Below are 16115 nucleotides of genomic sequence, written 5' to 3'. Positions count from 1 at the left end.
CAGAATGAGGCCGGAGTGTGATGTTTACCTAGTGCAGTCAGAATGAGGCCGGAGTGTGATGTTTACCTAGTGCAGTCAGAATGAGGCCGGAGTGTGATGTTTACCTAGTGCAGTCAGAATGAGGCCGGAGTGTGATGGTTACCTGGGTTCAGTCAGAATGAGGCCGGAGTGTGATGGTTACCTAGTGCAGTCAGAATGAGGCCGGAGTGTGATGTTTACCTAGTGCAGTCAGAATGAGGCTGGAGTGTGATGGTTACCTGGTGCAGTCAGAATGAGGCCGGAGTGTGAGGTTTACCTGGGTTCAGTCAGAATGAGGCTGGAGTGTGATGTTTACCTAGTGCAGTCAGAATGAGGCCGGAGTGTGATGTTTACCTAGTGCAGTCAGAATGAGGCTGGAGTGTGATGTTTACCTGGGTTCAGTCAGAATGAGGCTGGAGTGTGATGGTTACCTAGTGCAGTCAGAATGAGGCTGGAGTGTGATGATTACCTAGTGCAGTCAGAATGAGGCCGGAGTGTGATGTTTACCTAGTGCAGTCAGAATGAGGCTGGAGTGTGATGGTTACCTAGTGCAGTCAGAATGAGGCTGGAGTGTGATGGTTACCTAGTGCAGTCAGAATGAGGCTGGAGTGTGATGGTTACCTAGTGCAGTCAGATTGAGGCCGGAGTGTGATGGTTACCTGGGTTCCAGGAGAACTGCTCCATGTTCCTGAGGCACACGATGAGCAGGAGGATGTAGTTGGTGAACCTCTCCTTTATGTCTGCACAAAACACAACACATCAATCCAGGATTAACCTACTTCTGGACGCATGCACGCACGCACGCGCACGCACACGCACACGCACACGCACACACACACACACACACACACACACACACACACACACACACACACACACACACACACACACACTCTTTTGCATTTGAATCCTGAACAGTTTTGGACCACACACACACACAACAACTGAACTCATCTGCCTACATTTTCAACCCTGAGATCAAATGCCTGGACATAAATGGAGGCATCAATTGGAAATTCTGGGCCAATACCGATACATTTAGAATATTTGTCAAAAGGCAGATCTACAAGTTCAAAACGTGTTCAACCGGGATGTGTTGTGAGCTTGTAGATCCTATGTTCTTGAAAATAGTATGTGGTTAATGGCATAAAGAGTTGATAGTTGTTTGCACTGCTCACCACTGTTGGACATCTGAAACAGGTTGTTCTTCTCAAACTTCTTGAACACACTCCCTTTGATCTCCACAAACTGCCAAAGAGGACAGACATCAGTATAAACATGGTCAAACACTGTCATGGGAGCGGAAAGGGAAGAGGACTGATATGCATCTTAAAAGCTATAGATAGCATTCCAAAGTGTGATTTGGGGCCCTAAGACACAAAATCAATATCAACATCTTAATACTGTCCAATCTTTAGATAGGGAAATTATGACAGGCAGTTTCTGCTGTCGAAATATGAAAAACCCTATGCGTTTCAAAAAGACACTAGTGCTTTCAAGGTTATGATTTGGGGCCCTAAAGATGAATACAAAATCAACATATTAATACTGTCCAATACTTTGATAGGGGGTAGGGTAAAATGATGCTATCAGTAAAAAAATACTTTGTGTTTGAAATAGACACTCATGTTTTCTAAGGTATGATTTGGGGCCCTAAGGACGAATACAACATGAATATCAACATCCTAATACTGTCCAATAATTAGATAGAGAGGGGGTGCAAATTATGACAGGCAGTTTCTGCTGTAATATGACTTGAGATGAATACAAAATCAATATCAACATCTTAATACTGTCCAATCTTTAGATAGGGAGGGGGGTGAAATTATGACAGGCAGTTTCTGCTGTCAAAAAACACTTTGTGTTTGAAATAAGACTTTTGAATTCTGCTCTCAGGGCAGCTTAAATGCTATACATATTGATTTGAGGCCCTAAGGATGAATACAAAATGAACATCAACATTCTAATACTGTCAGATATTCTATACAGATATTCTACCGTTAGACGGATGTTAGTTTCTTAGTTTACCTCCTAGATGACTACGTCTATTTGATGTATTACCTTGTGTTGTTCTTGCGTACTGTAAATCGCTCTGGATTAAGAGCATCTGCTAAATGCCTGAATTGTAAATTGTAGTATAATACAGGATTTATTCATTTTAAAGGACAGCTTGAGTTTTTTTTCAAGCAAGGTTCATGTTTTAGGTTGTTATTAGAGAAAGTAAAAGATGAGTGTTAAAAAAACACTCATCTCTTTTCATTTGCTGCTTTCTTTCGTTGTATCGATTTTAGCTATTTTCGACCGGTTATAGCGATTTCTTTATTATTAGTAGTAGATTTTGATTGATTGAATATTTTATTAGGCAACATATAAATGCAAACAGCACAATGTACAGTCAGGCATTTTTTTTGTCCGAAAAAGGATTACACCGAAGAAAGACCTTGCGGCCTTGTTTCCATTCGGGTCCCATCCACTCACACATGACATGAAAAATAATTTAACACAGTAACAACAGTTGATATAACAGCATATCAATTTCCTCTAAACATGAAATATACAGTATGCATAGGTTGGGGCTGAAGTTAATCGGAAGGGGTTTATTAGTATAAAGAGGCTGGGGCGATCACCTCCTCTCCCTTTGACCTGCTGATAGGTGAATTTTTAGGCCTGTCTTGAAGGAAGCCAGAGATTTGTTTGTTTTGAGAGATGGGGGGAGGGCATTCCACACCTGGGTAGCAGTGCTTTGAAAGGTGAATTTGCCCATATTTGTTTTATAAATGGGTGGCACCAGATCGTTGTTCACGCTCCCTCTAGTATTATGGCTGTGGGTATTGCTCACTTTTTTAAAGTAATTAGTCAAGTAAGTGGGTACTGAGGGCATGGAGGGTAAAGTTGCATTTACAATTTTGAATGTCAGGCTCATCTTCAACTGCTTGACTCTGTCTTCCACCCTGAGCCAGCCTATGCTGTCAAAATGCTCCGCATATAGGTGGGTCATGGGCCCTAGGTGAATAAGAAGTCGGATTAGTTTGTTTTGGGAAGTTTGAAGCTTGGTTTTCTGTGCCATTGATATGTTAGAGAACCAGGACGTACAAGCATAGTCAAAAATGGGTAGTATGAGGGCTCCAGCTAAGGTCCTGAGGGCCCTTTTGTTAATAAAGGAGGAGATTCTGCCCAAGAATCTTGTCCTCTGGTTTACTCTTTTTATCGCCCTTGTTGCCATGCTATCCCCTGTCAGTTTATTGTCAAGGATACATCCTAGGTATGTTACCTCTTCTTTGCTGGAGATTATTATGTCATCGACTCGGACCTTAAAATCATTTACATTTGTCCTACTCAGGGAATGGTTGGACCCAAAAAGGATGGATTCCGTTTTACCGAGGTGCAATGAGAGTTTGTTGTCGGTGAGCCAGGTTCGGATTTTGGTGAGTTCTATACTTAGGGCTTCCTCAACCTGCGCTTTGTTTTCTCCCGATATCAGGAGTGCTGAGTCGTCGGCAAACAAGAACAGCTTACAGTTACATGCGGCGCTCATGTCGTTTATGTATAGTAGGAAGAGTAATGGCCCTAATATGCTTCCTTGGGGAACCCCACAGTTCACTGGGAGGGGGGAGGACATGGTTCCGTTGATGTCAACCATCTGTTCTCTACCTTCAAGGTAGGACCTCATCCAACATAAAGAAGCACTATCAAAGCCAGTCGCCTTCAGCTTGTCCAGTAGGATTGAATGATTGACCGTATCGAATGCCTTTTGAAGGTCCAGCATGACCATCCCACAGTATTTACCCGCGTCTACCTCATGTTTGATGTAGTCGTTCAAATATAATAGGCATGTGTCAGTGGAGTGTGATGTTCTGAAACCAGATTGGAATTCGAACAGCAAATTGCGTTCGCTTAAGTAGCTGCTAATTTGTTCATAAATTATTCTCTCTATGACTTTAGACATTGAACACAAGATAGAGACAGGGCGGTAGTTTCCCGTGTCTAATTTACTTCCCTTTTTGAACAGGGGGATTACTCGCGCCATTTTAAGTTCCTGAGGAACGTGGCTTTGACTGATGGATAGGTTTGAAATGTGGGTTATTATAGGAGCTATAGAGACAGCAGCGTCTCTGAGGAATCTGGTTGGTAAATTGTCATGACCGGTGGCCTTGTTTGGCTGAAGGGCGACTAGTTTTTTTAGCACCTCTTCATTTGTTACTGGTTTGAATGAGAATGAGATCCTGTGATCTTTTGTGGCCAGATGTAATTTCTTGGGGTCTAGTAGGACTATAGTAAATAATAATAAATAAATCGCTGTAAAATTTTGTAAAAACAAATACGTATGTTCGAATGCCCCCACCCTCCTGTCAGAAATAGCTAAAATCGTTAGAATGCAGCAAATGAGAAAGGTTTAACCCTCATCTTTTACTTTCTCTATTAACAACCTAAAACATGAACCTTGCCTGGTTGAAAAAAAACTAAAGTTGTCCTTTAATGAATACAATGTTATTTTCTACTGTTAAGTGGTGCAGTATGGTAATACAATGCAAGACTAAGACTATTATCAGAATTAGCTGTCAAAATTAATGGGAGGCATGCCATTTTCATTGGACAGATAGTTAAACGTGGGACATCGTCGCAATGACTCCTCCATTAGGAGAGGGAGATGACAACTCGTTATGTGTGTGTGTGTGTGTGCGTGCGTGCACACACACGTGCGTGCGTGTGTGTGTGTGTCCGCACGTGCGTGCAGGTGTGTGTTTGTGTGTGCGTGCGAGACTCACGTTGTTAGACATCATGATGGTGAGCAGTGACTTGTTATGAGAGTTGAAGGCTACATTGAGGGTGGTGGCCTGGACCATGATGAGAATGGCATGAAGAACTGAGAGGAGACACTCAGGAAAACACACCTCAACAAAGTCACACGGTGTGTGCGCATATACAGCACACACTGCTCATTTAAAACCCTATACAGGTGTACTTAGTTAGTTGGCTCCAGAGTCCCCCAGAGATCTAGATTAGGCCCCCCTCCTGTTTTTTTCCCTACTGATGTGACTTTCATATTTGGGGCATTTAGTTGGTGATCTACCATAAGCCTGATTTATACCTAATTTTCGCACTGGTGTACAAGATGAAAATAGCCGATCCAATATTCAAATTATTCACACACGCTCACACACAGTGTTGGGCAATATTACTTAGGAGAGTAATATGTACTCCTGGTGAGAGCAGGAGAGGACCTGGTGAGACGTAGGAGGTGCCCGGCCAGGAGTGGCCCGCCCAGTACCGGCAGAGTAGTTCTGGAGCAGCGGATTGTGTGTCCCTGGGTTTTCCCTAATGTCACTGATCGAGGGTAGCTACTGGGACGTAAATCGGGACTTGATCAACCCCGGCTGGGTCACCCGAGTGAGGGGTATGATGTTGGAAGACCCGAAACCCTGATGACCTTGGGATACATCACTGAGGATATGTCCAAGTTGCATCCTAGCAATGTTTTTTAGTTCTTAGTTTTCTATTTATAGTGACTCATAGGAATAGATGTGACAACCGGGAATAGTCTAGTCACTAGACTATTCCCGGTTGTCACATCTATTCCTCTCTCGGGTGGTCACTAGACTCTAGTGACCACCCGAGAGATGGAGCCTGCGGCACCACTGTTGCCTTGCCGGTGGAGCCTGCGGAATCAACCACTCCCAAATGAAGTGTCTGGTGCTGGGAATCTGGTGCAACGCACAGGTCCTGGTCGTACTCCTGGTGAGAGCAGGAGAGGACCTGGTGAGACGTAGGAGGTGCCCGGCCAGGAGTCAACCCACAGTGCCTAGTCCTTCCACGCGCCGGGTGGCCCGCCCGGTACCCGTCGGATGGCCCGCCCAGCACCGGCAGAGTAGTTCTGGAGCAACGGATTGTGTGTCCCTGGTTTTTCCCTAATGGGACTGATCGAGGGTAGCTACCCGAGTGAGGCGCTGCCTGCGTAACGCTGGCTGCCTGTTGTAACACTTCAATTTCCCCGCTAGGATTAATAAAGTATCTATCCATCTATCTATGTTGGAAGACCCGAAACCCCGATGACCTTGGGATACATCACTGAGGATACATCCCAGTTGCATCCTAGCGATGTTGTTTAGTTCTACTTATCACTCCTTAAAGTAGTAATAATATTACATTACTTATTACTTGGAATCAAGACTAAAATACACACACACACACACACACACACACACACACACACACACACACACACACACACACACACACACACACACACACACACACACACACACACACACACACACACACACACACACACACACACACACACACACACACACACACACACACACACACACACACACAGTATGGATACAGACGTAGAGAACAGCCATGAGGAAGTGAGGGATGACTCCTATGTGAGCTCTCTTCTTCTCTTTGGGCTCTGTGGCCGTCCAGTACAGAGCGTCCAGGATGTCCTGTCCAAACGACGAGAAGAGACGGTCCGCCACCTAGTGGACGGGAGGCAGGAGGACGGCAACACCAGAAGATATTTACAATGTTTTTGTGCAACACTGTTGTACCTAAAAATATGTCCTGTCTCTTAGGCCCTAAAATAGGTTCAGATCAATCAGACCAATCGTTTTTTTAAATATATATATAAGAAATCATTGATATATTTACAAAAGAATCATGAATAATCTTGATTAATCAATTAATTGAAAAAGTAATGAACAGAATAATCGCTAAAAACATATTTGCTCCCAAAACTAGAGGTTTTTTGGGACCGATCCCGATCACAGATTGTTTTTCTCATGATCGTCAGGTCAAAACTCTTCCTGTGTATGTGGGGAGGAAGGGGAGAATGTTTAGGCCTGTCACAAAAGATGCAAAACGATATTATACTATATATCTGATTGACTTTTATATCACTTAAATGGTACAATTTAAAGATCGGTTTCTCCAGATGGGGTAAATTGCCGATCCCCGATTGAGTCATTTGGAGCGAAAATCGTCCGATCGGTGGCTGCACTCGATTGGAGCGCCTCTAGCCATAACAAGTTAGGAGAAACAAACTGGAGAGATGGTGTTTGACGGTCACTTGTGTTGGTAACCTAACCCATTTTGTGTTTTAAGCATTATGTTATACTTTAGCTATTGAAAAATAGCAGATCTACAAGCTCATAGCGCGGCACCGAGTGCCACGCTATGAACTTGTAGGTCTGCTTTTTTTTTTTTTTTAATCGTGAAAATGTGCCTCAATCTTTGAATATATATTCTTTCAGAGTTTCAGTTTTTAACTCAAATCTTTGCTTCTGGGGGGTCCCTGGAAGTAACAACACATTTTCAGATTGGGGTCGGCGGCATATTACATATAATTTCTGGGGTCCTTGACATGAAATATTGAGAACCACATGAGGTTTTTCAGAAAGAAAATATTTTTTTTTAATTTCGACGTCAGGCCTAAAAAAGAAAGGGGTGTGAGTGCGCGTACCTCCAACATGTTGTATATGATGTACAGCTTGATGACAGACTGCCCTCTGATGAGGTGGTACATCATGGAGTAGTCTACATATCCCATCATAGTGTAGCACAGGATCATGATTAAACCTTTCAACACGTCACACACCTGGGCCGGCTGCAGCAGCCGCGAACCACTGGACACACACACACACACACACACACACACACACACACACACACACACACACACACACACACACACACACACACACACACACACACACACACACACACACACACACACACACACACACACACACACACACACACACACACACACACACACACACACACACACACACACACACACACACACACACACACACACAGTTACGCAGATTACTTGTTATTCCTGCTTGTTAAAGGTGAGTTAATCCATTTTATTACATGGCTTGGTTGAATGCTTGATTCTGATTGGTCAATCGCTTAATTCAGCGGTGAGTTATCTCATGATAATGACCGCTCCGCTGTATAATGACCGCTGCCTAATCAAACCCTCTGAGCACCACCAGCTGCGCGGCTGCGCCCGCTTGATTTACTGCCGTTTCCAACATAACAGCCATGTAAACACACACACTACTGACACACAATGTAATTTACAGCTAAACATTGCTCTTAAAAATGTTTTTGAAAACATTTGAGCGAGAAATAGACGAAGCAGCTGGACCCGAAAATGGATTCTATTTGATCAACTCACTTCCTTGTTTTCCGACAGTGCTTCAGCCCTGCAGCTGGGCAGACTCAGCCAGCGCGAAGTTATGGAATACTTTTTTTGTTGTGTTTTGGATCAATGGATTAATTTATGTTAGTTAGCCATGTAATAAGCGGGATAATATCTGGCTAGGTGGTCATTGTCGGGATATAATTCACCTTCAGGGAGTGTAACCACCTCGGCTTCGCCTCGGTGGTTAAACTCCCTGTCGGTGAATTATCTCCCGACAATGACCACCTAGCCAGATATTATCCCTTACCTAATTGCAGCTAATCAGTCTGACTCGACCTGGACTCAACAAGAGTTCTGCTCCCCTCTGGAGGCGCATGGTGGTATTACACAGGCCGTTGGGCACATTTCCACATGCAACTGACATGCCAATAACTAGGTCTGGGACTGATTTGCATGACAATCAGTGTTCAAAGACACGAAAAGAAGAAGAACCCTTTAATTTCCCAAGTGCCCACTCTACCTCCTGAGCCACTGCCGCCCAAGCTTAAATGTATACGTATGTCCATGTTGTACCTGTGTCTGTGATGGGACTCTTCAATGGCCTCACGATTCTATTCGATTACGAACTGTTAATGATTCGATTCAATTCTAAGATGCATCTACATTTTCTATACATGATGGATCCTTTTTGTCAGGTGAAATCTGACTAATGATCTCTCATGAAATGGAGACGACATCGTCATCAGCTAGTCATACTGACGGCCTAGCCTGATTGGCTGCCACACACGCTGCTTGACCATCTAAGCCGCACTCCGCACGCTTGCGCATGGTGGTGAGTGGTGACCTTAGATGATCACGCCGGCACCTCCGATGCCATTCGTGGCCCTGACTATCTAAGCCGCACGCTACACGCTTGCGTGTAGTGATGACCTTAGATGTTCATGCCGGCACCTCTAATGGCATCCTCCCAACGACCTGACCATCTAAGCCGCATGCTACACGCTCGTGTGTAGTGATGCCCTTAGATGTTCTCGTCGACGCCCCACATGTCATTCGTGCCCCTGATTATCTAAGCCGCCGATGACCTTAGATGTTCATGCCGGCACCTCTAATGGCATCCCCCGCCCCTGGCCATCCAAGCCGCACGCTACACGCTTTGCATGTGGCGATGACCTTAGATGACCATGCTGGCTCCCCCAACGTCTTTCCATGCCGTGGCCGTTTATGCCGACACGTTCCATGCGGGACGCGTCCATAAACGACCATACTCCACGTCTATTCAATAAACAACCCTAAAGGTCCTTTTGTCTGATGCTTGGTCTGTCCTAGTGAATAGAGCTTTAATGGATGTGTGTGTGTGTGTGTGTGTGTGTGTGTGTGTGTGTGTGTTACCTGAGGCCGCAGCAGGGCAGGGTGAGGAGGCGGAGCAGAGCCAGTAGTACCCTGAGGGGCAGCAGAGTGAACACATACAGGAAGGCATCCAGACACAGGAAGAAGCCAAACGTCATCAACTACACACACACACACACACACACACACACACACACACACACACACAGCATGTTCAAGTGGTAACGGCAGTCTGCATGTCAGAACTTGAATATTTCTAACGTTATGCAAGTGCATCGTAACTGAAAATGATTAATATTACATAACCAGGCATAGTTATACCTACCTTTCTCTCAAAGCATATTCTAAAATATTGTCTGTGTGTGTGTGTGTGTGTGTGTGTGTGGCTGCGCGTAAAATGCATGTATTCCTTACCTTCTCCAGTTCTTTGGGGATGCGGAGGCAGGTGTAAACTCTCTCTCTGCGCTCAGTGTATTTGGCCTCGTTGTGCTCCAGGAAGTATCCCCTAGTGAGCTCTTGACTGATGAACCTCACCAGAGACAGGTCTGTGGATCACACAAACACGCCAACAGCTCAGCACTAGGCCCGTCATAATCGTCAAAATCATTTCAAAGTTGGAAATGTTCATATATCTTCAAAACATTTCCCAAGATGTTAAAAATAGACAATTTACAATCTGTAAAGTGGGTCGCATATTTTGAGCTTGCAGATCTGCTATTTCCACTAAATATGTTTACGTATATTACTTTATTTCTTTAAGTCCAAAATTATTAAATGTGTGTTATTTGTCATATCGGCCCTGTGCAACTTTTTTTTTACGAAGCCTAAAAGCCAAACAGAAATACAAATTGTATTCAAAATGTTCCAATTATGATCAACGACAAGAAACACAATTCAATCGTTACGGTTAATCGCAATTACCGGTATTTGTGTGACAATTAATCGTCATGTAAAATTTCACAATCGTGACAGACCGTCAGCACTGATGAAGCTCACCAGACTAGAGACCGGTCTGACACTTCAATAACCAACAGCTCCTCACCGAGTCATTTATGCCTGATTTACAGTAGCCTATATTTGGTTGTGGTGTCACACACCAAAAATAGCAGATCTACGAGCCCACGATGCAACTTTTCAGTTGCCGCTTGCCAACCAGGAGCACGGTGTGGTCTGAAATGGCCGTGGAACAGGTGTGCGCAGCTACGGCTGAAGGTGAGGTGGGTGTCTCAGGCGTTTTGTACACGGCCACGTAGAGGGAAAAACGCAGCGGCGCAAATGGTAACATTGGAGGTTTCGTGTGCTCATCATCTAGGTGTGAGAATATTTTCGGCAGGAATCAGACCTTTCACAAGGAACCTTACTGAAGGAAGATGCGCTATATGACGCTCATGGGTGGCAAACCTTGCACCGGAAGTTCGATGAAGGTCTCGGAGGTATCGCGAGATTTGGTTGATTTGGTCTTGCCATACGTGCAGAAACATACTTTGTGCTCTTTCGATACCTCTTATCAAATTAAAGTGTACACATCGAAAAGTAACACAGCCAAAAACAATGTGTGATATGTCTTCTTTTATTTCCTGTGACAGGTATTCTATAAAAGGTCTCAATCGTTCAGAAATACTAGCGTTCATAAGATGACCAGCTGACTCTCATGTTATTTCAACAAACTTCCGGTGTGAGTCTGCCAGCCAGAGTGACGAATCTGACGGCTGGAATTGCTGGATAGAGACAATTACGTTGGTGTCCCTTCCTTGACCTTTCAAGTAGTGGTGGGTCTTGATTCAACTAATTAATCAGGCTGGCTGTCAACTGCAGTCTGTCAAGTTCAAGGCAATCAGAGCGTACTAGACTTCACAAAGGAGGCAGAGCGTGGGAAAGTATTACAACAGAAATAAAAAACGGATGTGGGTCTTTCAGCAGCGGCATTTTCAAAACATCCAGTTGTTGCAGAGATTAAAATAGGGTGCATTTTGCATCCCAAAACGCAGTAAAGTAACGCAATAAAACAACGACCTCTGCATCCACGGGATGCACTACTACGGTACTGTTTTTTTATTCTAGTTTATTTTGCTAGCTTTAGTTATAATAATCATTTATTCTTCTGTTTTCTACATGAATATAACCACATTATAACCATATAAAATGAAATGGGAGTTAAATGCTGCAATTTGTAAAAATGGCAAAATATGACTCCTAACTTCGTTGAAGTGGGACTCATAAAATGTCCCTGGGACTCATCTAAAAGACCATCCCTGCATCCCGGGACTCATTACATTGAAAACCTATTTACATGACTGTTGTTGATATATTAGGCTGGATGCATATCGTCGCTGTCAGGCAGAAACGTCCTATAGTCCACTCCATATTCTAACTTTTGTGTTTTTCTGTAAATGAATGCCCTACTTGTCTTGATCATACTACAGCGTCTTAAGAAATCATCACGAGTAGAAGATCCACAAGCTTCAGTGCACTCATTCTGAGAGATAGAGCTAGATAGAGAAGTGTGACATAACACAACGCATTTATTTGTGTAAAGCAGCGAGCCATCATTTTGTTGTAGTATTCCGTGAGGAGAGAGGGGACAGAGGTAGACTAAGAGCAAAAAGAGAGAGATAGAAAACAGGTTCAATAAAACAAATAGATAATAAGATAGCGTCTGTGCCTTTAGCCTGAAATAACCCCAAGGATGTGGACAATGATTTATCTGTATGTGTGTACTACACACACACACACACACACACACACACACACACACACACAATTGGGTTGGATAATACAAAAATAATGGAAGCAAGAATTCCTACAGATTCCCTAAATTCCAGAAGTTACCTTAAGATTCCCAAAGTTACTTCCAGATTGCCCAAAGCTCCCCCCAAAAGTTGCTAGTTGACTCAGTTTGGGACTAATTTAAATCCCATAGGAAGCACACTCACAACTTTCAGAAAGTTGAATGTAAACTGTGGTGGGCACAGCAACGTGCTTGTGTAACTCCAGTTACAGGCCAAGCACAGACACCGGGCAGAGAACATAGCGTACAAAACACCGTTTTTTGCATGCTCGACCCACTCACGCACTACATACACACTCTCACACACACACACACACACACACATGTACATGGAGTGTATGTGGGCACAGTCTGCAGCACACGCGCATGCACATTTGCACACACGCACATCAAGTCACACATGTAACGTTCAATCAGTGATTTGACATGATCGTACATACAGTCTGTTCCACCACTTATAGCAGGGCTCGCAGCCAAAACATTTCACTCATCATGCCAAGCAGCTGCAGAACTGCTGCAGCCAGTGTCAGCATTGCAACAACCCAAAAGATTAAAGTTCAATCATGCAATCAAACTAATCTAACCGACCAGTCAGTGCCGATCACGGTCGGGCTTCCTATATCGGTTTACATCATGCACATGAAAGGGAATTGAGCCACCCCCCGTTAGCTGGCTACTGTTACAGACAGTTCAAGCAAAGTACTGTATGTTTGATTGATTGATTGAAGAATTTATTAACAGTTTGCAGAATTACAGTACATTTCAAGCACAAACTCAATACAAAGGCTGTTAACTGTGAGTGGACGACCCAATTAAGCATTACACTTGTTTCCAACAGGGTCCACCATGTTCAAATCATCAAAACATTTAGAGACGTACAAATAGACACTTCTATAGACAGAACAGGAATTCATCAAAAAAGAATTCATCAAAGTAGAGACCATGATGAGATGCTACCTACTGTAGCTTGGCAGCTATGTGTGCATCCTGGGCTGGCTGCAACGTGAAGGTTGTGCACTATTCTGCATGCATGGAAATGCAATGCATAGTGCATGAGTGTTCCAGATGACACCACTGCACACTGACACACTGTGCGGTGTACTGTGAAGCTGAGCCAACAAAAACAAAACAAAACAAAACAAACGCCTGGCCGGCCATAGCGGCTAAAACACGTGTTGCACCGAACACGGTGGCCAGGGGAATTGTGTGACCGCCCCGGCCCAGACTCGAGTTGGCTATTTTTTTTATATAATTCCACATTATTATTTCACTCACTCATTATGACTTCGGGTTGTTGTTTCGAGGATTGATTGATACCGTTAGAGTCAGATCACATAATCTGGTGGTGACACACATTATGGAAAAAGTTTTCCCTTAAAATAGGTCCGGGTTTTTTACACAAGTGGTCAGTGACGTCAGAGTCTCTTAAAGTTTTGCTATATATGCCTTTTGTAAGGACTAAAATGACCCCCCGCATTAACCAGAGGAAATAGCACGAAGACAATTTGACTATACAATACAATGTCGTTTACAACACGATAAATTCTGTAAAACAAAATCTCGAATTATATTAAAACCATGACACGGTCGCCGTATACGATAGGCCACGGGTTCCGGCGTACCACTCGTACTGATCGAGGGGTTAGCTCTCACCAGAGAGGTAGCGTTTCTTGCCCTTTCTGTTTCCGTTCTTGTCGCTGAAGCTCAGTGTCTCCTTCATGCCGCCGCTCTCCTTGCTCCTCTCCGGTTTGGCAGCCCTCCTCGGCCTCTCCTTGCCCTCCTTCTCCGTGTCTTTCTCCTCTCCTCCTCCTGCTAAACCCGCCGACACAGAGTCCGCCATCTTCACCAGAGAGTCTCTCCACTACTCTCTCTCTCTCTCAGCTGGGCTGACAGCAGGTGCGTCACCGTCCGACGTCACCGGTTTCACGGCGCTGCCAGCAGAGGGCGCGATACAATACTTAATTTTACAAATTATAATAGAGCAGTGGTTCTCAAATCTCAACCAGTGGTCCGGGGACCACCCATACTCTATGGGACCACCCATACTCTATGGGACCACCTGTGGTCCTTGTCCTTGAAGGGGTTCCGGGTGGTCCCCAGCTAAATGATGGAGAGTTTGTGACCAAATGGACCCTTATAGAATAGATCTTTAACTCCTGAGAGCGTAAAATGACATCAAATGGATTTGGTTTCATTTTTTTCCCATTTTTTTCAATTCATTGTTCTGCATTACTTAATTTACAAGAAGTCTACACAATTAGAGAATATAGAATAATTGTTATTTTGATCAATGTTTGCCTCTGCGTTCACTGCTTTTTGCAGATGATGTGGTCCTGATGGCACCATCGGTCCAAGACCTTCAGCTCTCACTGGACCGGTTCGCAGCCGATTGTAATGCGGCTGGGATGAGGATCAGCGTCTCCAAATCTGAAGCCATGCTTCTCAGCAGGAAACCGGTGGATTGTGCAGTCCGGGTAGGGAATGAGGCATTACCCCAGGTGAAGGAGTTCAAGTATCTCGGGGTCTTGTTGACAAGTGAGGGGAGGGTGACGAAAAGAGAGTTGAGCCAGAAGACATAGCTCTCTGTCTACCGAGCAATCTTCGTTCCTACTCTCACCTATATGGTCATGACTCATGAAGTGTGGGTCATGACCGAAAGAATAAAGTCGCGAATACAAGCGGCCGAAATGAGTTTTCTTCGATGTGTGGCTGGCATCTCCCTTAGAGATAGGGTGAGAAGTTCAGTCACGCGAGAGAGACTCGGAGTAGAACCGCTGCTCCTTCGCCTGGAAAAGAGCTAGCTTAGGTGGTTCGGGAATTTGGTTAGGAGGCCTCTCGGGCGTCTCCCTAGGGAGGTCCTCGAGGCACGTCCCACTGGGAGGAGACCCCGGGGCAGACCAAGGCGCAGTTGGAGGAAACACATCGACTCACTGGCCTTGGAACGTCTCGGGATCCCCCAGGAGGAAGTCACTAATGTTGCTCTGGAGAGGGAAGTCTGGAACACTAGTGGAGCCCCTGCGACCCGACGGATGGATGGATGGACATGAAAAAGGTTGAAAATCACTGGATTAGAGAAGAACAGTATACTGGTTTCAAAGTAGGGTCTGCGACCTCGCTCCTTCTGGAAAATCATTAGGCCTATAGGCCTACAAGAAAATTACGTTTAAAATTCAACATTTTAATTTCAATTCAAATTCCGTACGATTCGTAAGATTGTTGGCATCCATATTTTTGGTGTAGTGGCCTATGTCGTTTTTAGTCAAACTTTTTTTAAATGTTCAAAAATAGCGAATCGTATAGGCTATACTAGGTATAGGGTAGGCCTATAGGCTAGTTATAATAGCTCCTCTGATGAGCCTCATCAGAAGCACTGAAGTGAATATAGATAGACTGATTTACAGTAACCTAATTTACCTGTGTAAGAGCACTGCAGCATCAAGCACAATTAAGCTGCAGTTCAATACATTGTTGGGGGTCTCAATTCTTCAAAATCTCTATTCACTGAAACCTTTACGCCTGCAGGAGGACATAGTAGGAAAAGAAGGAGGACATGAAATAATACTTTTGATGAGAGGATGCAATTAATACATCTTTGTTTCGTTTCATTGAAGCCTGACTATTGGGCTACTTTATTGTATAGGCCTATTTACAGCTCGAGCTGACCTTTTGTGTTTTGTCAGTGGTGGCACAGCACTGGTGGGTGTAATTTATTACTGTTGTAAAGCTGCCAATTGGCAACCTACAGTAGCCTATTGAGAGAAGCATAATAAAAGTGCCAGTGTCTGAAAGGCCAGGTCACAA

The 16115-nt window shown here is 44.3% G+C and overlaps 1 protein-coding gene across 1 annotated transcript in view; it reads right to left on the bottom strand.

Moving 5' to 3' along the window:
- The window catches only part of tapt1b (transmembrane anterior posterior transformation 1b), a 28049-nt gene extending 13854 nt beyond the window's left edge, over nucleotides 1–14195 (bottom strand). Inside the window, exons 1-8 of the mRNA XM_079498175.1 lie at nucleotides 13968–14195; nucleotides 9941–10071; nucleotides 9569–9687; nucleotides 7484–7646; nucleotides 6365–6500; nucleotides 4785–4882; nucleotides 1197–1266; nucleotides 678–758 (exon numbers count right to left, since the gene is read on the bottom strand). Coding sequence (XP_079354301.1) covers nucleotides 678–758; nucleotides 1197–1266; nucleotides 4785–4882; nucleotides 6365–6500; nucleotides 7484–7646; nucleotides 9569–9687; nucleotides 9941–10071; nucleotides 13968–14154 — 985 coding nt within the window. The 5' untranslated portion in view covers nucleotides 14155–14195. The remainder of the gene's footprint in view (nucleotides 1–677; nucleotides 759–1196; nucleotides 1267–4784; nucleotides 4883–6364; nucleotides 6501–7483; nucleotides 7647–9568; nucleotides 9688–9940; nucleotides 10072–13967) is intronic.
- Nucleotides 14196–16115: the final 1920 nt, after the last annotated feature.

The sequence above is a fragment of the Electrona antarctica genome (assembly GCF_951216825.1).
Source record: "Electrona antarctica genome assembly, chromosome: 4".
Classification (NCBI taxonomy): Eukaryota; Metazoa; Chordata; class Actinopteri; order Myctophiformes; family Myctophidae; genus Electrona; species Electrona antarctica.
The sequence above is the reverse complement of the archived record's forward strand: the minus strand, read 5'-3'. Positions and strand labels throughout refer to the sequence as shown.